The sequence below is a fragment of the Mesoplodon densirostris genome, chromosome X (assembly GCF_025265405.1).
Source record: "Mesoplodon densirostris isolate mMesDen1 chromosome X, mMesDen1 primary haplotype, whole genome shotgun sequence".
NCBI lineage: Eukaryota > Metazoa > Chordata > Mammalia > Artiodactyla > Ziphiidae > Mesoplodon > Mesoplodon densirostris.
The window spans coordinates 104,601,149-104,627,049 of NC_082681.1; the positions used below are offsets into that span (position 1 = coordinate 104,601,149).

At 42.4% G+C, this 25,901-nt stretch overlaps 1 protein-coding gene and 1 non-coding gene across 2 annotated transcripts in view; one reads left to right on the plus strand and one right to left on the minus strand.

Annotated features, from left to right (window-relative positions):
* The window catches only part of LANCL3 (LanC like family member 3), a 94,779-nt gene extending 69,419 nt beyond the window's left edge, over positions 1-25,360 (minus strand). The window contains exon 1 of the mRNA XM_060087077.1: positions 24,664-25,360. Within this exon, the coding sequence (XP_059943060.1) occupies positions 24,664-25,236 (573 nt within the window). The 5' untranslated portion in view covers positions 25,237-25,360. The remainder of the gene's footprint in view (positions 1-24,663) is intronic.
* Positions 10,231-10,303, plus strand: TRNAV-UAC (transfer RNA valine (anticodon UAC)). Its single transcript has one exon. It is a non-coding gene; the product is annotated as a tRNA-Val (tRNA).
* Positions 25,361-25,901: the final 541 nt, after the last annotated feature.

Genomic DNA, 25,901 nt, shown 5'->3' on the forward strand with positions numbered 1-25,901 from the left:
ATATGTGATAAGCCAGGCAAGGTCGCCCTGAGGGCAAATGTTGCATTCTCCTGCATCAAGCTGGGGACACCAAGGAAAAAGGCTAAAATGGTTCCAGGCTGGCAGCATCCCTGAATCCCAGAAGCAGCGAACACAGATCTCTGCAAAGAAGCATCCTCAATTTAGACACCACATATTAAAATCAACCAACTATATGTGCATGGTAGAAGATCAAGGACCCAAGGAAACAAGTCCCCATAAGTGACAGTATGCAGAAACCACAAACAAGAAAATGACACCATCAAGGACTTCCAACATTTATATTACCAGATATGAAGTACACCCCCAAAATGCATTAAATGTTCCCCCAAAAAGGTCAAATCACAAAACTTAACAAGCAATATGAAACCATGAGAAAAGCTCAGCTGGAACTTACAGAAAAGAAAAAGTTGATAGATGTAAAACTCAACAGATGGGTTTAACGGCAGGTGAAACATGGCTCAAGGGAGAACTGGTGAACTGGAAGACAGATCTAATGAAGTTACCTAGAATGCAGCACAAAGAAATAAGTAAATGGAGAACATACATACAAGAGAGGATAAGCAATATGAAGTGATACAAAGATGGAATATATGTGCATCTGGATCTCAGAAGGATGTAGAGCAGGGGTTCTCTACTTTGGTTGCACTTGTGGAGCTATAAAACTATTGATGACTAGGTCCCACCCAGGACATTCTGATTTAATTGTTCTAGAGCATGGCCTGGGCTTCAGAATTTTTAAAGCTCTTCAGGGGATTCTAATGTGCAGCCAAGGTAGAGAAGCACTAATATAAAAAAAAAAAACATGGCGAAGATCACTAACTTGATTTAGTCACTCTTCTTAGAAGTGATGCCAAAAGCACATCTGGCAAAAGAAAAAGTAGATAAATAAGGCTTTATAAAAATAAAAATTTTGTGCTTCAAAGGAAACCATCAATACAGTTAAAAGATAACCTACACAATGGTACAACATATTTGTAAATCATATTTCTGATAAGAGATCTGTATCCAGAATATATAAAGAAATTTTACAACTCAATAATAAAAAACAAATAACTTAATTAAGGGCAAAGGATCTAAAAAGACATTTCTCCAAAGATGTGCCAATAAGTACATGAAAAGATGTTCAACGTCATTAGTCATCAAGAAAATACACATCAAAGCACAATTATATACCACTTTACACCCGCTTATGGCTATAATCAAAAAGTCTGATAATAGTAAGTGTTGGTGAGGGTGTGGAGAAACTAGAACCCTTGTATGTTGCTGGTGTTGATGGAAAATGGCACAGCTGTTTTGGAAAACAGTCTGACAGTTTCTCAAAACATAAAATTACCATATGACCCAGTAATTCCATTCCTAGAGAAGTGAAAACATTGCAAACAGATGTCCACAGCAAAAACCTACACAAGAATGTTCACAGAAGCATTTTTCATAGTAGCCAATAAATTTTAATTACTCAAATGTCCATCAACACAGAACAGGATGAATAAAATGTGATATATCCATACAATTAAATATATTTGGTAATAAAAAGGAATGAAGTACTGATACATGCTCTAACATGGATGGACTTTGAAAACATTTTGCTAAGTGAAAGCAGCCAATCACAAAAGACCACACAGGGTATTGTTCCATTTCTATGAAATGTCCAGAACAGGCAAATCCATAAAGACAAAGAAGTAGATTAGTGGTTGCCTAGAGCAGTGGGAATAGGAAGAGGGGTTGGGTGGAATAGAGGAGTGACTGTTAACGGCATCAGGGTTTCCTTCTGGGGTGATGAAAATCTTCTAAAATTGATTGTGGTATACGTATAGCTGATTCACTTTGTTATACAGCAGAAACTAACACACCACTGTAAAGCAATTATATTCCAATAAAGATGTTAAAAAAATAAATAAAATGAATTGTGGACAACCCTATGGACACATTAAAACCACTGAATTGTATACTTCGAATGTGTGAATTGTTATATCTCAGTAAAATTGTTAAAAAATGAAGAGGTGATATTTAAAGGGCCAATGACTGAGAAATTGCCAGAACTGATTAAAGACACAAATCCATAAATATAAGAAGCACAACCTATAACAAGGAGGGTTATTAACATGAAATCTACTCTAGACACACTATGGTGAAACTGCAGATAGCCCAAAACAAGGAAATCCCTGGCAATCAAAATTCAGAGGGCAATGCGAACACATTGAAAGCATCATAGCACCTTAACTGCCAGAACATCAGGAGAAGAGACTACTCAGAAGGTAGCACCTTTGGCCTGAAATCTCTAGAAAAAACAAAACACTAGGCAGTAACAGAAATCAAGAGTATTATTGTTCTGTCTTTGATTCACATTTGGCCAGGAACACAGCTTGCCTAAAGAAAAAAGAATGCCTCAAGCTTGAAAGCTAAATGTCAAAAGCCATTTTACACAGTTTTAGTTAGAATCTCTAAGAAGTCACCTGCACCAAGAAGAACTGGGGACTTTTCTCTGGCTGCTAAAAATACTGATGGGGAGTTAGTTACGTGTTGTTCAATATTCAATAGTATAAATCAGAAATAGCTGTGCCATACAGGGTACTGCCTTGCTAATTAAAAGCTCATGCTATCTAAGATGAAGAGAAATATTAAGTCACAGTATGCTGTAGAAAAATGCTGAGGGTTCATTTTTCCTTCTAATTTCTGATTTAGTTATCTCTTCAGGTATCTGTTTATTCACTATGCGATGGACGTGATGAGCTGTTCATTTCTTAGCTGTAGTAAAAGTATACTTACTGAAAACTGGCTTTGATTCTTCTACGCCCCTACATATTCTTATTCATAAATATTTACTTTAACAGTTGTTTGAGGAACGGTATTTCGCTATGCAGTTAAAGGGATAGTTTTCTACATTCAGTTCTCCTTTGCCGGAAAAGCATAAGTCCTTCCAAACAAACAAAAAAGAAATTCTAACAGCTGATTATGTGTCTACATCTGTCAATGGTTAATTTATCAAGAGTGAATGCAAGTTTTAAAGAGAGAGAGATAAAGGTTGAGAAACACACACAAGTTTTTATCACCCGCATGAATATAAAAGTAACAGATTATTTTAAAAACAAAAGCCTTTTTAGATGTCACGTACTGTACAAGTCCAGACTTAAGAGTTTCCTAAAAAGTCTATTAAATGTTAACAATCAGAGAGTTCTGTGTGTCAGCACAGAAATGCATAAGTGGATCATTTTGACCTGTCACAAGCTGGGCACTCTTCTCATTTTGTAATGTAAAAGTGGTAGAATTTTACCATCCCTTGGCTGTCACAAGGCTGACTGCAAATGAAAATATGACAATATTCACGACCAATCAACTATCCTGTCCATCAGGTATTTCATCCTATGTGGCTCTGCTGTCAGACCCATAAAGGCTAAAACACATTTCAATAGGAGCTCCTTTTAAAATGTGGGTTGTCCCTTCTTGAGCCTCAAAGGGGATTATTTAGTGTCATGAAATTAAAAACAGTTCATCTTCATTCCTTCCTTCCTCCCGTGAATATGTATTAAGAATCTTCTGTTTGCCGGGAGTCTGCCTGTTATTCAGCTCAGTAGTAGTAAAAACGGAGTGGAGATGAAGAGCTTAGAGCTGCCCCAGTCATGCTGCAGGCAAGGCTCCCTAGGAAACATGTAGGATGGAAACAAACACGATATGTGCATTGAACAGTACATCCAAAACGGGCAGCCAGAGGTGCCGGGGAAAGGGATCGATTGAGAAAAAAGGCTTGTGAGAAAAATAACAAAAGATCCTACATGCTGTGGAGCAAGTAAGCCTGTGCACCACAACTACTGAGCCTGCACACCACAACTACTGAAGCCCGTGCACCTAGAGCCCGAGCTCCGCAACAAGAGAAGCCACCGCAATGAGAAGCCCGTGCACAGCAACGAAGAGGAGCCCCCGCTCACTGCAACTAGAGAAAGGCCACGCACAGCAACGAAGACCCAACGATGAAGACCCAACACAGCCAAAATAAATAATTTTTTAAAAAAGGAAGATAACAAAAGAAACTCAGGTGGTGTTAGGCACTTCCTGCTGAGCATCCTTTCTCTCACAGTTTACCATCCACTTTCAATCCCCACACTTAATCATCCATGCTTGGCTCCAATATCACACCCCCAGTTTTTTTTTTACCATGTTCTATTTGGGAACTTGTCACCTGTAACTGAATGCCTTCCAGACACCTCCTCTCTTTGAGTTTTCAAGCTACTATGTGGAATCTGGGGTGAGGGTGAGCAACTAATTTGGTCCTGAAGCCCCAGAACTGATTCAGAAGCTCCACCTACTCCCTCGAGGGTTCTCTCAACAGAAACAATTATTTGCCATTTATCAGTCAACATTTATCGGTATATTTAGGGAATGGGGAACTTTGTTTAACACTAAGGGTACCACCAGCCCAAGGTAGCAGAAAGAGCATGAGTTTGCAGAAGAACTTGAGTTCTAGACTAGATTTAACCCCTTATCAATTGGGGACCGTAAGTCCCATAGGTAAGTCTTGGTTTCTCTCTCTTGTCTTAGATTCTCAACTGGCTGGTTCCTACCAAAAGTATCCTGCTTGGGCAATAAATGTTATTATCCTACTTCTCGACCCTACGTCCTCGGGAAAGTTACTCAACCTCTCTGCAATGCTTTCTATTTTCTGTTCAGAAAATGGTAGTAGTAATAATATGTAACTCGAAGAGATATTGTGAGAATTAAATGGGACAGCTTACGTAAAAAGTACTCAGCTGACTTAATGTTCTATATAATAATTAGTTACCACTGGCTGCAATGACTTGGAAGCATTTTAGAATCTTGGAGCGTCTTAGAGCTATTGCCTCGGAAAAAAAAAATTATTCTTATTCTGCTTTACGTAAGTGGTTCCACCAGTCTTCATTGTATTCTAACCATCTATCTTTTCACTTTTAATTAACTGGGCTCTCTCCTTCTTCTTCTTGGGTAGCAGCTTAATAAATATAGCTCTGATCCTCATTATTTTACTCAATACTTTATTAAGGAAGGCATAACTATTTAAATTAAACCATATGAAGATTTTAATTGACACTATTCGACCATTCAAACTAATAAAATATCATTAAATCCTAATTTAGTATTATTTATAAGAATAAAATGCATATATCCAGCTATATATATATATATATATATATATATATTTTTTTTTTTTTTTTTTTTTTTTTTTTTTTTTTTTTGCGGTACACGGGCCTCTCACCATTGTGGCCTCTCCCCGTTGCGGAGCACAGGCTCCAGACGCGCAGGCTCAGGGGCCATGGCTCACGGGCCCAGCCGCTCCGCGGCACGCGGGATCCTCCCGGACCGGGGCACGAACCCGTGTCCCCTGCATCGGCAGGCGGACTCTCAACCGCTGCGCCACCAGGGAAGCCCCAGCTATATTTTTGATGGGGAAATATCTGTTGACAAAGTTTATCTATATATGACATCAATTCTATTATTAGGAACATTCCAGAGATGTTCTCTGGGAACAATCATCGAGCAGGAATAAGATATATGTGAAGAAGAGAATATGGAGAAATCACAGCTAAAAAGCACAGGTGAGATTAAGAAAAATAGTTCCTATTTTCTTGGCATTTATATTTCTCAAAGAAATACATGTGCATAACTTAAAAAGTGAAGAGTTCTTTAAAATAATAGCAGGCTCCCGCCCCACCCCTCCCCATCCACATTCTGACTCCTCCAAGGCAAAAACTGAAAACATTGTTTTGGGCATTTTTTTCTAGCTACTTATCTTCATATTTCTAGACGAGATGCTTGTACAGCTATTTCTTGACTTTTCCATCAAAGGTGTTATCTATTAATCTCCTAACATGGAAGATGAAGACTTTGCTCTCTTATAATCTCTCCACACATACATTTCCTTTCCCAAATACCCAAAACAGTTATATCACTTTTTTTCCCAAGTATGAGGTGAAATCAATATCCATTAAACAAAGCTGTGTGCAGCGATTACCATTTCCTTTCTCCCCGTGCCCCCCGCACAAGTTAATAATTTCCTTTAAAAAAATTATTTTATTTTTATTTATTTTTGGCTGCGTTGGGTGTTCGTTGCTGCGTGGGCTTTCTCTAGTTGCGGCGAGCAGGGGCTACTCTTCGTTGCGGTGCGTGGGCTTCTCATTGCAGTGGCTTCTCTTGTTGCGGAGCACGGGCTCTAGGCACACGGGCTTCACTGGTTGTGGCGAACGGGCTCAGTAGTTGTGGCTCACAGGCTCTAGAGCACAGCCTCACTAATTGTGGTGTGCGGGCTCAGTAGTTGTGGCTCATGGGCTCTAGAGCGCAGGCTCAGTAGTTGTGGCGCACAGGCTTAGTTGCTCTGCAGCATGTGGGATCTTCCCGGACCAGGGCTCGAACCCGTGTCCCCTGCATTGGCAGGCAGATTCTTAACCCCTGCACCACCAGGAAAATCTGAGTCCTGTCTTTTGAGTTCTTTTCTGGTGGTGGTGATAAGTTTGTGGTACTACCACCACATGCCTTCACCCAGTTCCCCCATTTCAGAGATGCTTGGCCAAGGTTAAGGGTATGGTCTAAGGCAGTGGTTCTAAAAAAGTAGTCTCCAGGCGAGCAGCAGCATCAGTGGAACTTGTTAACAGTGCAAAGTCTCAGGCCCGACTCCAGAACTACTGAATCAGAAACTCTGGGGATGGAACAAGCCCTCCAAGGGACTCTAACACACCCTCAAGTGTGCGAAACACTGACCTAAGGCCACAGATCAGAGAAAGATATAATAGACCCCCATGGAGATGAAGGCCACAGACCTAGAACCACGTGGTATGGCACTGAAGATTGTAAGCAGAACTAATGATTATACATGACACCTAAATGATTAGGGATAAGAACTCAATGATGCCTCTACTAATAGAGTAGTATAGTTTATACATATCAAGATCATCATGTCATAAATGAATATGAATAGCAGCTAAAGAGTAAAACATAGATTTAAGTTTGTAAAATTGACAGTGAGTCTGTATGACATAGCCTTGAAATGCAAATAGAAAAGTGCATTAATGCAAGAAAAACATAATTTCTGGGCCCAGAAGCTGAAGAAACACTTGGAAGAATCCTTAATTGTATTAATCCTTTTCTGAAACAAGCTACCGACTGTACACGATCTGGAACATTTGCCGAGGAAAGCTCATTTGAAGTTGTCGTTTCGCCAGAGGCACAACTACTGAAATTTGTCTGAAATTCTGAATTGGCGCCATGCAAGCAAATGATCTTTAGAAGCAAAGAAGAGAACTTAAGAGCAGGAAAGAGGTCCTTGAATGTACCACTCAGGTTCTGGGGGAAGAGAGCAAAAACCAAACATTCCAACATCACCTGCATAGCAATTTACTGCCGATAAAGCCAATTAGGTGATTTACTCTGAGGAGTACAAATCAGACACAGGAAAGCTAATTCCTAGATTAAGTCTTCAAGGAGCCTGAAATTTTAGAAAGAGAAAAGAACACCCTCCTGGAGGAAGCAAAGTGCAAAGGGTGACTTGCATGGCTTCGGGTTTCGGGGGTGATGACCAGCCACTCAATTTACCTTGACACAATCTCTGTGAGCTGCTCAGCTTAATCTCCTGTGTGGCAGAACAGAGGATATTTCCCTCCAGCCCTTTATGGCCTCTGTTTGAAGATCTCAAAGCTTTGCTGATGTGATCATGGGCAGGGCAGCTCTGACTAACACCACAGGGAATATTAGACGGGCTGAATGTCCAAAAAGCATACTTGTATTATTTAGTCAACACAGGGTCTCACTTACATTAATGACAATAATACTCAAAATACTAATAAAACAAGGACTGACTTATACAGAGTCTTTACTCTGTGCCTAGCAGACCCTCTGCTAAGCATGTTTCATGCACATTCTCAGTGGATCTTCATACCACACCTATGAAGTGGGTGCTGCTTGTGTTACATTTTGCAGATGAGGAAATCAAGCCTGACAGATGCTAAGTAACATGGCTGAGGTCAACCAGCTACTGTGATGGAGCCACGATTCAATCCCAAGGCTATATGACTAAAAGCCCTGTTCTTTTAAAGTAATCTCTTTTTTTAAAAAAGTACTAAGTTAGGGCTTCACTGGTGGCGCAGTGGTTGAGAGTCCGCCTGCCGATGCAGGGGACGCGGGTTTGTGCCCCGGTCTGGGGGGATCCCGCATGCCACAGAGCGGCTGGGCCCGTGAGCCATGGCCACTGAGCCTGCGCGTCCGGAGCCTGTGCTCCGTGGCAGGAGAGGCCGCGGCGGTGAGAGGCCCGCATACCGCAAAAAAGAAAAAAAAAAACGAATTTATTTATTTATTTTCGGCTGCAATGGGTCTCAGTTGCAGCACACAGATCTTTAGTTGCGGTATGCGGCCCTGGGCTTCTTAGCTGCCGCCTGTGGACTTCTTATTTGCGGCATGTGTGCAGGATCTAGTTCCCGGACCAGGGATGGAACCCAGGCCTCCTGCATTGGGAGTGCAGAGTCTTACCCACTGGACCACCAGGGAAGTCCCAAAAGCCCTATTCTTTTTTTTTTTTTTTTTTTTTTTTGCGGTATGCGGGCCTCTCACTGTTGTGGCCTCTCCCGTTGCGGAGCACAGGCTCCGGATGCACAGGCTCAGCGGCCATGGCTTACGGGCCCAGCCGCTCCGCGGCATATGGGATCCTCCCAGACCGGGGCACGAACCCGTATCCCCTGCATCGGCAGGCGGACTCTCAACCACTGCGCCACCAGGGAGGCCCCCAAAAGCCCTATTCTTAACCATCATCTTTTAATGCCTTCATTGAGACGCTAACCTATTTCAACAGCTGCAACTGGTGATACACGTGCAATTCTTTGCCTTACAAGGAAAGAGGAAACATTTTAAATAGCAAAATTATGTTACTGAAATGTGCATGAGAACAATACCTCCTTTCTGGTTGAGCACTGGTTCTCTTCAGCCTTAGATAGCTGTAAAGTTTGTTAAGAATGTGGCTCTCTCCTAAAGTCATTGTAGGAGTGGAGATTCAGCTGGTCCCCACAGTATTTGCTTTGAGATTGGTGATGCTTTGGTTGCCATGGACACCAGACTTCAATACACCACTGAGTACGGGGAATCCATTCCATGCAAAGCAATGGAGCCAGTAGATGGGTACAGTAACAGCTAACTGCACATAATGCTATGACCAATATTTGTTTTGCCACCTCTCATTCAGATGATGTTCTCACCCATGAAGTCTGTAAGACTGACTCTCATCTGGGAAACAGCTTCTTTATGGCCCAGGTAGCAGTGCTCACACTTCACAGTGTCAAAGGCATTCATTTGTCTGGGTTGTTGAATGTGTAAAGCTATTCAGAAAAGGAAATGTGACCTTACACAAAACACTTCTTTGTTCAGCTTGCTAAAAGAAAGAATGGATCAGGGGCTTCCCTGGTGGTGCAGTGGCTGAGAGTCCGCCTGCCGATGCAGGGGACACGGGTTCATGCCCCGGTCCGGGAGGATCCCACATGCCGCGGAATGGCTGGGCCCGTGAGCCATGGCCGCTGAGTCTGCCCGTCCGGAGCCTGTGCTCCGCAACGGGAGAGGCCACAACAGTGAGAGGCCCCCGTACCGCAAAAAAAAAAAAAAAAAAAAAAAAAGAATGGATCAAATGACTTCTTGAAAATTCCATCTGTCCAAGTGGCTAGCATCCCAAGAATAATGAGTCTGTTAACTTGGTAGGTTTCCTTAGTAGCTAAATCCATAAAGAAAGTAACTAGGAAAAGATAAGAGGTACTTAGATATATATAAATAACGCATGAGAACAACATGTTTTTCTTTGAGACAAACCAAACATCCAACGTCCAAGGCACTGTACTTAATTAGTGAATGTAGGCCAGAGAGTAATCAGTAAAAGTGAATCACGAAAAGAAATGCTTATTTGGACACATCATGGACTGTTGGCAAGTTTACCAAGAGACCATCACCACATGGGGATATTAAAGGACCCCCTCCACACATGGAGGAAATCCACTGTGTGTTGGGTAGGAGCCAGTCAAGTGACAAACATCTCTCATTAACCAGCAAAGAGGAAATTAGCCAAGTTAATAAGAAATTAATACAATCTATCATTTTCACATTCAGAAGTCAATAAATATAGTGAAATTCCATTAAAACCACCTTCTCATGGAACACTGGGAGGTCAGGTTATTGGCAAAACAAATAATTCAGTACATTTAAAATAATTTAGGGACTTCCCTGGTGGGCCAGTGGTTAAGACTCTGCACTTACAATGCAGGGGGCACAGGTTCGATCCCTGGTTGGGGAGGTTCCGCCTGCCATGAGGTGCAGCAAAAAAATAATAATTTTTACTATGCACAGTTCCCCAATTTACTTCTTCAGTAATAAGAAAATTATGAACCATGCTCTCTCCAAATAATTACAATACAAATGATAAGTTTAGGTTTTAGTGGAATGTATATTAGTAGATTAATTAAAAGGGGTGAACAAGTTATCTCTAAGGAAATCCAGATTATTCTGTGTTAAATCACTGTATCAGAAAAAAAAAAAAGGAAAAATGTCTACGCATCTTCAATTTAATTTAGAGTTGGGGCAGCACTCCTTTATGTCACACAGGTAAATTTAATTGAATGATTCTAAAATGGGAGTATTTCTATGAGCATCATGTTTTCGATCTGATCTGGGAATGATAGTGTCTCTTATTATGAAAGGATTTAAAACTGCTGGAGCATGGTCTATTTGGGCCTTTAAAGAAATGTAAAAAACAAACAACAACAACAACAAAATCCTTGTGTATATAGTGCAAAATTACATTTATCAGAAAAAAAGAAATCCATGTAGTCACTCGGAGTTCCTAAACCTGCAAGAAGATGTGCCAGGCAGTGATTCTTTCCTTCAGCATCACCCATGAATTGGAAAGCGGATATTCTGGCATTTGTGGGAGAAATCATTTTCAGTACAAAGGCCAAACGATGAAAATCATGAAGTTTGGCGGAGGCGGGTAGGGGGGATCAGTCAAATCTGTTGACAGGCAATCCCATGAAATTGAAAAAAATATAGTGATTTCAAGCTTTTTACTCAAATCTTCCCAATGAACCAGCAGCAGCAGCGTCACTTGGGAGCTTGCTAGAGATGCAGGATCTTGGGCTTCACCCCAGACCTGCTGAATCAAAACCTGATTTTTACCAGGATCCCCAGGAGATCTGCGTGCACGTTAAAGTGTGAAGAGCGCGCACTGAAAGCACAGATTTGGCGACCAGCCGGTGGGGATGGAACCCCCCCTCTGCCATTGACTAGCTGTGTAACCTGGAACAAGTTCCACAGCCTCTCTGTGCCTCGGTTCCCTCACTGGGGAGGATGGAGATAGTACTGGAGCCTAGGTCATAAGTATTAAATGACATAATATCTGTAAAGTGCTTACAACAGTGTGCACAACAAGGGATCAAGCAGTGCTAGTTCTTATGTCCTTTTAGCCATCACAGGGTTCTGGATCAAGAGTAACAAAGGATCTAAGATGCAGCCCACAGAAGTGCCCCATTTCCTGATAGGTCTATAATCGAGCAATTAGGAACTGGACTCAGCTTACAAAAATCCAGCTTCCCCAACCTGCTGTTATTTCAAGCCAAACTGCAGGGTTTACTTATGCAATGAACAACACACAGCTGCTTACAAACCAGGGACCACTCAAATTCAGACTGAGTGAAATCTTGCATGTGCATTTTGTTCAGTGAGTGCTGAATGGAACGATAAGAGGACACATCTCCTACCTGAGAAATTTCCATCCTCATTTTTTACCCATCAGTTTGTCATATACTAAAAAGTCTCATGAAACCTAGTATTGAAGATAATGTGGAATTGCAACAAAAAGAATAAAATACCTAGGAATAAACCTACCTGAGGAGGTAAAAGAGCCATATTCAGAAAACTATAAGACACTGGTGAAAGAAATCAAAGATGACACAAACGGAGAGATATACCCGTGTTCTTGGACTGGAAGAATCAATATTGTGAAAATGACTATACTACCCAAAGCAATCTACAGATTCAATGCAATCCCTATCAAATTACCAAGGGCATTTTTTACAGAACTAGAACAAAAAATCTTAAAATTTGTATGGAGACACAAAAGACCCCAAATAGCCAAAGCAGTCTTGAGGGGAAAAAAATGGAGCTGGAGGAATCAGACTCCCTGACTTCAGACTGTACTACAAAGCTAGACATCAGGACAATATGGTACTGGCCCCAAAACAGAAATATAGATCAATGGAACAGGAGAGAAAGCCCAGAGATAAACCCACACACCTATGGTCAACTAATCTGTGACAAAGGAGGCAAGGATATACAATGGAGAAAACACAGTCTCTTCAATAAGTGGTGCTGGGAAAACTGGACAGGTACATGTAAAAGAATGAAATTAGAACACTCCCTAACACCATACACAAAAATAAACTCCAAATGGATTAGAGACCTAAATGTAAGACCGGACACTATAAAACTCTTAAGAGGAAAACATAGGAAGAACACTCTTTGACATAAATCACTGCAAGATCTTTTTGGATCCACCTCCTAGAGTAATGGAAATAAAAACAAAAATAAACAAATGGGACCTAATGAAACTTAAAAGCTTTTGTACAGCAAAGGAAACAAACAAGATGAAAAGACAACCCTCAGAATGGGAGAAAATATTTGCAAACGATTCAACGGACAAAGGATTAATCTCCAAAATATATAAACAGCTCATGCAGCTCAATATTAAAAAAACAAACAACCCAATCAAAAAATGGGCAGAAGACCTAAATAGACATTTCTCCAAAGAAGACATACAGATGGCCAAGAAGCACATGAAAAGCTGCTCAACATCACTAATTATTAGAGAAATGCAAACCAAAACTACAATGAGGTATCACCTCACACCAGTTAGAATGGGCATCATCAGAAAATCCACAAACAACAAATGCTGGAGAGGGTGTAGACAAAAGGGAACCCTCTTGCACTGTTGGTGGGAATGTAAATTGATACAGCCACTATGGAGAACAGTATGGAGTTTCCTTACCATATGATCCAGCAATCCCACTCCTGGGCATATACCCAGAGAAAACCATAATTCAAAAAGACACATGCGGGCTTCCCTGGTGGCACAGTGGTTGAGAGTCTGCCTGCCGATGCAGGGGACACGGGTTCGTGCACTGGTCCGGGAAGATCCCACATGCCATGGAGCAGCTGGGCCCGTGAGCCATGGCCGCTGAGCCTGTGCGTCCGGAGCCTGTGCTCCGCAACGGGAAAGCCCACAACAGTGAGAGGCCTGCGTACGGCAAAAAAAAAAAAAAAAAAAAGACACATGCACTCCAATGTTCACTGCAGCACTGTTTCCAATAGCCAGGACATGGAAGCAACCTAAATGCCCATTGACAGACAAATGGATAAAGAAGATGTGGCACATATATACAATGGAATATTACTCAGCCATAAAAAGGAACGGAATTGAGTTATTTGTAGTGAGGTGGATGGACCTAGTGTCTGTCATACAGAGTGAAGTCAGAAAGAGAAAAAAATATATCGTATATTAGCGCATATATGTGGAATCTAGAAAAACAGCACAGATGAACCGGTTTGCAAGGCAGAAATAGAGACACAGATGTAGAGAACAAACGTATGGACACCAAGGGGGGAAAGCGGTGGGGGTGGTGGTGGTGGTGGGATGAATTGGGCGATTGGGATTGACATGTATAAACTAATATGTATAAAACAGATAATAAGAACCTGCTGCATAAAAATAAATAAAATTCAGAAAAACAGTTTAGATTATAAAATGTAAAAAAAGAAAAAAGAAAATAATGTGGGAAAACAGGCACCCCCAAACGCTCATGGAGGGAATGGAAACTGATGTAACCTTTTTGGAGAACAGTTTGATAATCTCCATCAAGAGAAAAATATCTATAAACTTTGACTCAGCAATTGGGTTTTAAAAATTTATCCTACATATATACTTGTAACAGAAGGCAAAGATACATATACAGACATATATATGTATGTATATGTAAATGTTGTATACGTATATATGCACATTATATGTAGTAGTGTGTATACTTTACAGCATTAATTTTGATAGTGAAAAAGGAAAAAAGTTTGAATCAACTTAATGTCCATCAATAATGGTTAAATTATGGTATAGCTATTAAATCAAACCAGTATAAAGAATGAGATCTCTCTACACGGTAATGTGCAAAGATGCACAAGGCACATAAGAGAACAAGCTGTAGTGTGTGTATGTATATATTGGGTTGGCCAGAAAGTTCGTTTGGTTTTTCCATCAGATCTTACAGAAAAACCCAAACGAACTTTTTGGCTAACCCAATACACACACACACTCACATACACACACACACACACAAGATATCACATAAATGGATAAAAATATAGGTATTTTATATATCCAGAATATTTCTTTAAAAATGTTCAAAGAAGACATTTTTTTAAACATGCATACCTTGTTTTATGCACTTCATTGTGCTTCACAGACATTGCCTTTTTTTTTTTCTTTACAAATTGAAGGTTTGTGGCAGCACTGTGTCAAGCAAATGTACCAGAGCCATTTTTCCAACACCATTTGTTCACTTTGTGCCTCTGAGTCACATTTTGGTAATTCTCCCACTATTTCAAACTTTTTCATTATTATTATATTTGTTATGATGGTCTGTGATCTCTGATGTTACTATCATGATTCGCTAATGTTAGGCTGAGATGGTTAGCACTTTTTAGCAATAAAGTATTTTTTAACTAGGGTGTGTACATTGTTTTTTTAGACATAATGCTATTGCACACTTAACAGACTACAATATAAGAGTAAACATAACTTATCTGCACTGGGAAATCAAAAACTTCATGTGACTTGCTTTACTGAGACATTCGCTTCATTGCAGTGGTTTGGAACTGAACCCACAATATCTTTGAGGTATGCCTGTATATCTTTCTGTATCCTCTTATTGTTTGTGTTTACCTTGTGAGTATGACAGTAATAATTTTTAAGAAAAACTCAGGGAAAAAACTCTCAAACAACCTAACATTTACACCTCTAGGAACCAGAAAAAGAAAAAAAACTAAGCCCAACGTGAGCAGAAGGAAGGAAATTATAAACAAACATTAGAGCCAAAATAGATGAAATGGAGAACAGGAATATACAAGAATCAATGAAATTAAGAATTGGTTCTCTGAAAAGACAAACAAAATTGACAAATTTTTAGCTAGACTAAGACAAAAAGAGAGAGAAGACCCAAAATCAGAAATTAAAGAAGAGACACTAAAACTGATATCACAGAAATACAAAATATAAGAGACTACTATAAACAATTATATGCCAACAAATTGGACAACCTAGAAGAAATGGATAAATTCCTACAAACATACACCTTACCAAGACTGAATCATGAAGGAATAGAAGTCTAAACAGACCAATAATGACTAAGGATATTGAAATCAGTAATCAAAAACCTCTCAACAAAGAAAAGTCCAGGACAAGATGGTTTCACTAGTGAATACTACCAAACATTGAAAGAAAAATTAATGTCAATCCTTCTCAAACTCTTCCAAAAGAAGGAGGGAACATGTGCGACTTCATTTTATGAGCCCAGCATTACTCTCATACTAAAGCCAGATAGGAACACTACAAGAAAAGAATACTACAGGCCAATATTCCTGATGAATATAGATGTAAAAATTCTCAACAAAATACTAGCAAACTGAATTCAGGAGCACATTAATAGGATCATACCCAAGGATCAAATAGGATTGATCCTTGGGATGCAAGGATGGTTCAACAAATGCAAATATGTGAGGTGATGGGTGTGTTAATTAACTATATGGTGAGCATCCTTTTACAATGTATACATATATTAAGTCACCATGATGTAAGGTGTAAACATCTTACAATTCTGTTTGTCCATTATACCTCAGTACAGCTGAAAAAATGAAAATAAAAATGTATACATAGTACAAAGGACACTGCATGGCACTCAGTCTGTTCAATAAGTAATTGAATGAGTAAATAAAAAAATTTTTTCCTCTAGAAACGTGATACATCACATTAATATAATGAAAGATAAAAATCATGATCATCTCAATAGATGCAGATAAAGAAAGAATCTGACAAAATTCAACATCTTTTAATGATAAAAAGTGAACAAATTGGGTATAGACAGGATATACCTCAACATAATAAATACCATATATGACAAGCCCACAGCTAACATCATACTCAATGGTGAAAGGTTGAAAGCTTTTACTCTAAGATCAGGAAAAAGACAAGGCTGCCCACTCTCACTCTTATTCAACATAGTACTGAAGTTTTAGCCAGAGCAATTAGGCAATAAAAAGAAAAAAAAGGTATCCAAATCAGAAAGGAAGAAGTAAAATTGTCTGTTTGCAGATGATATAATCATATATATAGAAAGTCCTAAAGAGTCTACCAAAAAACTGCTAGAATAAATGAATTCAGTAAAGTTGCAGGTTACAGCATCAACATACAAAAATCAGTTGTGCTTCTGTACACTAAAAAACCTATCTGAAAAATAAAGAAATCCCATTATAATAATATCAAAAATAAAATACTTCCGAATAAATTTAACCAAGGAGGTGAAAGATCTATACACTGAAAACTGTTAAGACTTGGATGAAAGAAATTAAAGATAAATAAATGGAAATACATCCTGTGTTTGTGGATCAGGATTGATATTAAGATGTCCATACTACCCAAAGCCATCTATAGATTCAATCCAATTGCTATCAAAATTCCAATGGCATTTTCACAGAAAGAGAAACACAGTCCTAAAATTCATACAGAACCACAAAAGACCCCGAGTAGCCAAAGCAATCTTGAGAAAAAAGAACAGAGCTAGAGGCATCATAATTCCTGATTTCAAACTATATTACAAAGCTATAGTAATCAAAATGGTATCGTACTGACAAAAAAACAGACACACGGACCAATGGAACAGAATCGAGAGCCCATAAAGAAACCCTCACGTATATGGTCAACTAATACTTGACATGGGAGCCAAGAATATTCAATGGGGAAATGATAGTCTCAATAATAAATGGTATTGAGAAAACTGGATAACCACATGCAGAAAAATGAAACTGGACCCCTATCTTACACTACTTACAAAAATTAGCTTGGGGCCTCCCTGGTGGCGCAGTGGTTAAGAGTCCGCCTGCCGATGCAGGGGATACGGGTTCGTGCCCCGGTCTGGGAGGATCCCATATGCCGCGGAGCGGCTGGGCCCGTGAGCCATGGCCGCTGGGCCTGCGCATCCGGAGCCTGTGCTCCGCAACGGGAGAGGCCACAACAGTGAGAGGCCCGCATACCGCAAAAAGAAAAAAAAAAAAAAAAAAATAGCTTGAAATGGATTAAAGGCTTAAACATAAGACCTGAAAATGTAAAACTCCTGGGAAAAAACATAAGGGAAAAGCTCCTTGACACTGGTCTTGGCCATGATTTTCTGGATATGACACCAATAGCACAAGCAACAAAATCAAAAATAAGTGGAACTACATCAAACTAAAAAGCTTCTGCACAGAAAAAAGAAACTACTAACAAAAAGGAAAGGCAACCTATGGAATAGGAGCAAATATTTCTGAACCATAAGAGGTTAATATTCAAAATGTATAAAGAATTCATACAACTCAATAGCAAAACAAACAACTCAATTAAAAAAATGGGCAGGGCCTCCCTGGTGGCGCAGTGGTTGAGAGTCCGCCTGCCGATGCAGGGGACACGGGTTCGTGCCCCGATCCCGGAGGATCCCACATGCCGCGGAGCGGCTGGGCCCGCGAGCCATGGCCGCGGAGCCTGTGTGTCCGGAGCCTGTGCTCCGCAACGGGAGAGGCCACAACAGTGAGAGGCCTGCGTACCGCAAAAAAAAAAAAAAATAAAAATAAAAAAAAAATAAATAAAAAAATGGGCAGAGGAACTGCATACACATCTCTCCAAAGAAGACATACAAACAGCCAACAGTTGGATGAAAAGGTGTTCAGTATCACTATCAGGGAAATGCAAATCAAAACCACGATGAGGTATCTCCTCACACCTGTCAGAATGACTATCACCAAAAAGGCAAGAGATAACAAGTATTGGTGAGGATGCAGAAAGAGAACTGTTGTACACTGTTGGAAGGAATGTAAGTTGCTATGACAACTATGGACAACAGTATGGATGTTCCTCAAAAAAGTAAAACTAGAACTACCATATGATCCAGAATTCCCACTTCTGGGTATTTATCCAAATGAAATGAAAACAAGATCTGGAGGAGATATCTGCATCCCCATGTTCATTGCAGCATTTTTGACAATAGCCAAGTGGGAGGTCATGAGACAGACCTTGGTAAGGGAGCCAAGGGGCAGACACTTTGGTAACCACCCAACAGCCATTGCCCTCCCCTTTCTTCTTGTCAGAACCTGCATCCGCTAGAGGTCAGAGGTTAGAAATGAAGGATATTAGCCTTTTTGGCATCCCCAGAAACCAGAAGTGGCCAGTGCTGGGTTGTTGACCAAGTGCTGGGCAATGAGGCAGAAGGGAAATTCTTCAAGGATAGAATGTTCCATACGATAAGAAAAGAATTCAAAGAAAAAAACCTCAGACCCAGTTGTATGGGAACACAATGCTTGGAATGGCAGCAGCCATCTTGCAATTTTGAAGAGTGATACAGCTCACACACCCAGAATAGCAGAGAAAAAGGTTGGAAAGGGCTTGGGTTCTGATGATTTTCCTGACTTGCTGAACCAATCCTGTAATGACCTAGCTCTACACTCCTTGTCAAGTGAGGTAATAGTGTTCCCATTATTTAGATCAGCAGTCCCCAAACCTTTTTGATGCCAGGGACCAGTTTCGTGGAAGACAATTTCTCCATGGACGGGTGGGGGGGGGGGAACGGTTCAGGTGGTAATGTGAGCGATGGAGAGCAGCAGATGAAGCTTCGCTCTCTCGTCCACCTGCCGCTCACCCCCTGCTGCGTGGCCCGGTTACCTGATTTAGATCACTTTCTACTGGACAGTCCATTATTTGCAGCTAAAGGCATCCCCGCTTAGACAGCTGCCAACCACCTGCCTTAGGAATGAGCTAAGGACACAACCAACAATCTGGCAAAAGGTGTTTTCCTTTAATCATGGCAGTAAGATAGATTCCTTGTATTGGGTATAATTTTCTATGTGATGTTCAGAATCACTTTTGATTTTTTGTTAGTAGGTGCAAAAGGAAATAACACTGATCTCATTAAGCAGGTACTTTGTGCCAAGCACTACACTAGGCACTTTATCTAGGGTGAGTCATTGCAGCAACTTCCAGAACAGTCCCCTTTGGGAAAAGAAAATCACATCTATATTTTCTCCAATCTTATTTAAACAACTTGGCATTTCCTTTCATTATGAATGCAGACCACGAACCACCCAGGAGTACTTGTGACTTTGCCACCTATAGAAATCACAGATATATTCATGTCACACTGCAGTTGTTGAAGATGTCTTGAAATATCATTGACCCTAATGATACAAATGTACAATAATCCTTAGGCCCCGCTGCAAAACCTTATTGAATGCGTTAATCAAGCAGCACATACGCTACTGCATCACACATTTTTTAAATGTTTTGGTAACCGAATGGTAATATAATTAGCTTCCTTTGTAATCCTGTGTATTTTATGCATCTAAAAATGTTCTTCTAAAAAGAGGTACTGTAGGTTTCACAAGATTTACAAAGGAGTCCTTGGCACAAAAGGGGTTTAGACCCCCTCTAATCAGCCCCCCTTGTGACCCTTCTTAATACTGGTCAACCCGTCATCTACACAGAAAACCAGGGAAATCTTTTTTTGAAAGGTGAGTAAGATGAAGACATTCCCGTTTCAATCTGAAACAAATGCGAACTCCTAATTTGGACTGCCCCGGCCCTGCAGGATCTGCTTTTCCCCTGCTCACAGCTCCTACCTGGTCTCTAGCCCTCTAACCCTTGCGCACCCTGCTCCAGCTGGGCAGGCCACCTTCCTTTTCTTCGAAATCTCTAAGCAGTTTCCCACCTCGGGGGCTTTGTCCTTGCTGTCCCCTAGGCCTGGAATGCCTGACCTTAAGGCAGCCACTTCACTCTCATGCTTCAGTGCTGAGCTAGGACATCACCTCCTCAGAGAATGCTTCCCCGCTAATGTATGCCAGGCAGCACCCCTCCCCTCTCCCGCCCCACCTGCACTTATTTCCTGTTTACCTCCTTCCAAGCCCTTCTGACAACATAACTATATATTGATTTTTGTTCACTGCTCAATCCTGGCATCTAGCAAGGTGCCTGGCACACGTGGAAAGCTGACATTCACTGAATGAATGAATGACAGACTAAGCGAAGGAGGAAGCTATTATTAATCCATTTGACAAGTGAGGAAATTAAGGCTCCAAGATGTTAAATTATTTGTCCAAGGTCACCCGGGGGCAAAAGTTATTATTTTAACTGTGGTCCCTAGGCCTCCCGCTTAATCCCTCCACCATACTTTCTAACTTCCTTTTCCCTGCAACATTTCCACCAATCTGGAAAGCAGAATAGACCCAATGCAAGTTTTTATGGTGTGATTTCTTAAGACTTTAGCGCTCCATTGCTCAAGGCTATCTGCCTAACAAACCCTCTAAGCTATTTCCCTTGAGTACTTCCAGGAGGGCCAAATTAACCAAAAATATATTATCTGGATAGAGTGGTTCGTTCTGTCTGTCTGTATGTCTCTCTCTCTACATACACACACTTTTTTTAATGTATGAATTTTATAAACAAATACAAATAATAAAATCAAATGTAAGGAAGAAAATTCAGAAAACGGTAAATGAAAGACGAAAAAATTAGATAAACCCAGGGCAAAGTTTAGTATGCAAAAATACACGTGATAAGGTATTGTACATAAGCTATGTGGACCACAATTCTGCCATATGCTTCCTAGTAGCCAACATAAAGTGAGAAACACAATCAGTTACACAACTTATCTTGGAGATTTAAAAAATTCAGTCAATTTCCAGGAGGAGCACAACTCTTCCTGTTTCAAAGCCCTGACAGAAATTCCTCTTGTGGATCCTTATAATGAAAGCATGGTAGGATGTAGTGATCAGTATTCTAAACTAAAACCTTATAAATAAATATATCAAGCTTCACAAAACGGTGTCTTAATAGACATGGCTGGTATAATGCCGAAATCTATGCAGCACTGTATTGCCTTGCTGGTCAAAGTGTGGTCCCTGGACCAGCAGCATCAGCATCACCTGGGAACTTGTCAGAAATGCAGAATCTCAGGCCCAATCCCAGCCCTGCTGAATCAGAATCTGTATTTTATTAACAAGATCTGAAGGTGAGGCCTATAATGTTAAAGTTTAACAAACACTGGTCTAGTGGTTAAGTTTGATTTGAGGTCAAATTTGTAAGAAACTAGTATTCATTTATTCATGCATTCAACCAATATTTACTGATATCTTGGCAGTAGAAAAGGATTTTTTTAAGTTTTTAGTGAAATAGGAAAGGATTTTTTTTAAACATTAACACCAAAAGCACCACCATAAAGGAAGATATTGATAAATGGGATTCCATTAAAACTGAGTGATGAAGCAAGCCACAGAGTAGACAATATTTGCACCACCACCAAAACAAGGAAAGTTGAGTACCCAAATATATATCAGGCACTGTCTTAATGCTAAGTACAGAAAAAACCCAAAAACTCTCTACTCTTATGGAACTTACATTCTAATTAAGAAGACATAAACAGGGACTTCCCTGGTGGTGCAGTGCTTAAAAATCCACCTGCCAATGCAGGGAACACGGGTTTGAGCCCTGGTCCTGGAAGATCCTACATGCCACAGAGCAATTAAGCCCGTGCGCCACAACTACTGAGCCTGCACTCTAGAGCCTGCGAGCCACAACTACTGAGCCCACGTGCCACAACTACTGCAGCCTGGGCGCCTAGAGCCTGTGCTCTGCAACAAGAGAAGCCACGAAAATGAGAAGCCCATGCACCACAATGAAGACCCAACACAGCCAAAAATAAATAAATAAAATAAATAAAGTATGTTTTGTTATTTTAAAACAAGACATAAACAAAATAAGCAAAATGAAGTAAGAAAGGGGCATAAGTCAGGGGACAGGTGGCAGTTTTAAATAGGGTGGATAGGGAAGGCCTCACTGAGGAGCTAACTTGGACAAGGTCAGGGGGCTAACCATAAAAATAGCCAGGGGAAGAGTATTCCAAGCAGAGGGAACAGCGAGTACAAACACTCTCAGACAATAAATACCTGAAACAGCAAGAAGGCTGGTCTGGTTGAAGCAGAGTGAGCAAAAAGTAGAATAGGTAAGCAGGGGCCAGACCACATGGGGCTTTGTCAGCCATTTTAAGGATCTTAGCTCTAACGGCGAGTGAGATGAGAAGCCACTAGAGAAAAGGTAATAGGGAGCCACTGCAGGATGTTGAGCAGGGTAGTGACATAATGAAAAGTGTTTTAAAGAAATCTAGTGTCTCAGAGATACATGGAATGGCTTGAGGGAGAGAAGCCAGCTCAGAGTACATATATTGCACTAATCCCAGTATAGGGTGATTCATTCATTCAGCTACTTATGAGGTGGCAAAGATGTGCCTAGTAGGGTAGGGCGGAGCTAGACTAGGGTGGTAACCGAGCCAGAGGAAAGTGAATATAAATGACATTGGAGGAAAAGAAACCCAGGACAGAATGACAGATTATTTATAGAGAAATGACAGAAGTTCACAATTCAATTTAATCAAGGTTTATGGATCATCTACTGAGGGCAAAGCCATATGCAGGCTAGGACATGGGGGTGGGGATGGTGCAGAAAACTTGTATTTTCCCCTCAAAGGGCTTCCAGCCTGGCATGCCTAGCCTCTGCCCTGCACCTTTCAAGCCTGAACTTTTTGGGTTACCACAGCTGAGGCTGGCACTGAGACTAGCTGATTTGCTCAGGCTAAGAGATGGGTTTTGTTTTGTTTTTTGTTTTACTCTCAGAGCTTGTTCTATGTCCTGGGAGCAGGGGCCAGAGCACCTCAACTTGATTAGTATAAAAAGAGAGATCTGGTTTGGCAGCAGGGCAAAAGAGAGGTCTTAATAAATGTCTTTGTGGATCAGCATTGCAGACTGGCCCTGGGCCACCAGTCTTGGGGCAAGGAGTCCTTCTGATCTGTTGCCACCTGCGTAGCCTGATGGGTCTCCCACTCTGCCATTCCACTCCAGAGAAAAGCATAGAAAGGGAAAGCAGCAAGTTTAAGGAAAACAACTGGGGGGGGGGGGAAACCCGCACAATTTGAAAATTGCCTGCCACCAGACAGCAAGGTCTGAGAAGCAGTTGCAAATATAATGCAAATGATATGTAAATCGCCCTGTGGCCTTCTCAAAGGTTTTATACAACTGGAAGGGCCCTTGGGAAACGGCCAGCAGGTAACAGTGACTCAGAAGCAGAGTGAACTATTGCAAGACAACTTTGTCACACAGCCCTTTGCTTCCCTGCTAGCACAGTGCAGTCTTTAGTAATCTTTTTTCTCACTTGAATTAACCTCACCTGCTATAAGTTAAAACAAAAATCAAGCCTGCCTCTGTAGAAGTTATCTAAGTTAATTACACTTTAAAAACACTGTGTGCCTTTAATTTTTCTTCAAACGCCGCTCTCGCCCAAATAGAGCCAAGTTAAATGTGTCACTTCCTCCCTAGAACAATATTTGGCTCCAGTGGGTTATGAATGAAAGTGCCTCTCTTTCAGTTCTAGTTACTATGATCCTTTGGAGGATTTGTTTTTTCCTACTCTATAGGAACTGGCACATTCTCTTCTAATATCCACAGGCTGTATTCAAAGTGAATCCGGAAAAAAAAAACCCACCCCATATGCAGTTGTGAAATCCAATTCACTTCAAGGAGCCACTGGAAAGCTATTCATTAAGAAAACCTGCCCTGTCAAGTATGCTGTCGTTTTGACAATCCTAAAGACGCATTTGAAAATGAAAAAAAACAAAAACACATTCGATTACAATGGGGTAAAATTCTGTCCACATTTATTTAAAAGAGGACACCCCATCAGATATGCATTTTATAAGAGCCATGAAATGAACTGAATAGAAAGCAACACAGGAAGCACATCAGACCTATAGCTGGGCAGTTATTCTGGGTTACAGACTTGGGGATCGCAGAAGCAACTTACCTTCACCTTAATGATGGGAACAATAATAGCATAATCAGCCCCCCAAACTTCTATTATTTTCTAGTACTCTAACATTCGAGGGTGCTTCAGCTTTTGACAGGAGGGTCAAAGGAAGGGAAATCTTTCATTTGGGATTAAAAAAAATCTCACTTGAAAGGGCCTCCAGAAAACTACTGGGCAAAGAGGCTTTTGGGGAGGCGCCATGTCCGCCGTAAAACACGAGCAAAGCGCAAAGGCTCAGAATCCCAACTGAGAGACCGAGAGTGGGTGGGGGGAGAAGAGGGAGAGGGAAAAAACCAGGAGATAAACCTCAAGAGACTCAAGAAACGACAACGTCAGACAAAGAGTAACAAAGAGAGGTGGAGAACAGCCAGGGGCTCTGTTCCCGGAGCCGCGAGTCCGGGGCAGGGCGGCGGGGGCAGGGCCGGGCAGGCGGCGAGCGCCGCCTCGCGGCCGGGGCTGCCTCTTACCTCCTGGGCGAGTTTCTGCTTGAGCACGAGCGCGGCGCACAGGTAGCCCGCGCGGCCCACGAACAGCTCGTCGGAGCCGCACTCGAGGAAGGAAACCGGCGCGCAGACGGCGCACAGAGACCGGAACTTGCCCAGCGGCTGCACGTAGTCGGACCGGCCCAGGGCGTGGTACACAAGCGTGGCCACGGCGTACACGCCCGCGCCCCCGAGCAGGAAGGCGGCGCGGGTGTCGGCGTCCGGCTCGCCCCACTCCTCGGCGCGGGCGCACGCGTCGATGAGGCGCTTGGCCGAGCGCAGGTAGCGCTCCCGGGCCCCGGCGAAGAGCGGGCTCTGAGAGACGTGGTAGAGCATGTAGGCCACCCCGGCCACGCCGCCGTACAGCCCTCCCTGGCAACTGCTGGCCGCGGCCGCCGCCCCCCGGCCCTCAGCGCCGCCCCCCAGCGGGGGCAGCTCCTGGAGGATGCGCTCGATGGTGGCGGTGACCAAGGGCGCCACCGCCTCCTCGCACTGGCCCGCCAGCAGGCTGCCCTGGTAGTCATCGAAGCGGTTGGCGAAGCAGCGCTTGGTGTCCATGCTGCCGCCCGTGCCCCCCAAGGCCTGGCTGGGGTCTGCCGAAGGGCGCGCCCTGCGGTCCCGCTCACCACCTCTCGCTCTTTGAGGCACTCGGATGGCGGTGGATGCGGCCGGAATGGAGCGAGGAGGCTGAGACGGGAGGTGACAAGAGGAGGCGGGCGCGAGAAAGGAGCGCGGAGCGGATTGCCAAGTGGGGCACCAGATTGCCGCGAGGCTCCCGAGTGGCCCCGGCGAGCGCGGGGGATGCGCGTCTCGCGCTCCCCTCGCAGAGGCCGCGCCCTTGCCGAACCCGCCCCCTCCTGCGCCGCCGCAGCTCGGCCGCCTCTCCTAGGGGCCGAGGTGATCTCCGGCAGGACCCACGCGGGGGCCGCGCCACTCCTCTCGCTCCGCCCCCGGCTCCTCCCCTCTCGGCGGAAGGCCAGGAACGCGCGGGACACCAATCCGGAACGCTGAGGCTGGGCGTACGCACACCTGGCGGCGGAGGTGAAGACCTCGAGTCCCTCGTGTACTCCAGGGTGGCCCTCCTCGAGTCAGCAGATCAGCCTCACCTGGGAGCATGTTAAAAATGCAGCAGCTCAGACTTCACCCCAGGCTTAGTTAATCAAAATCAGCATGTTTACCAAGATCCCCAGGTGATTCTCATGAACAGTAAAGGTTGAGAAGCC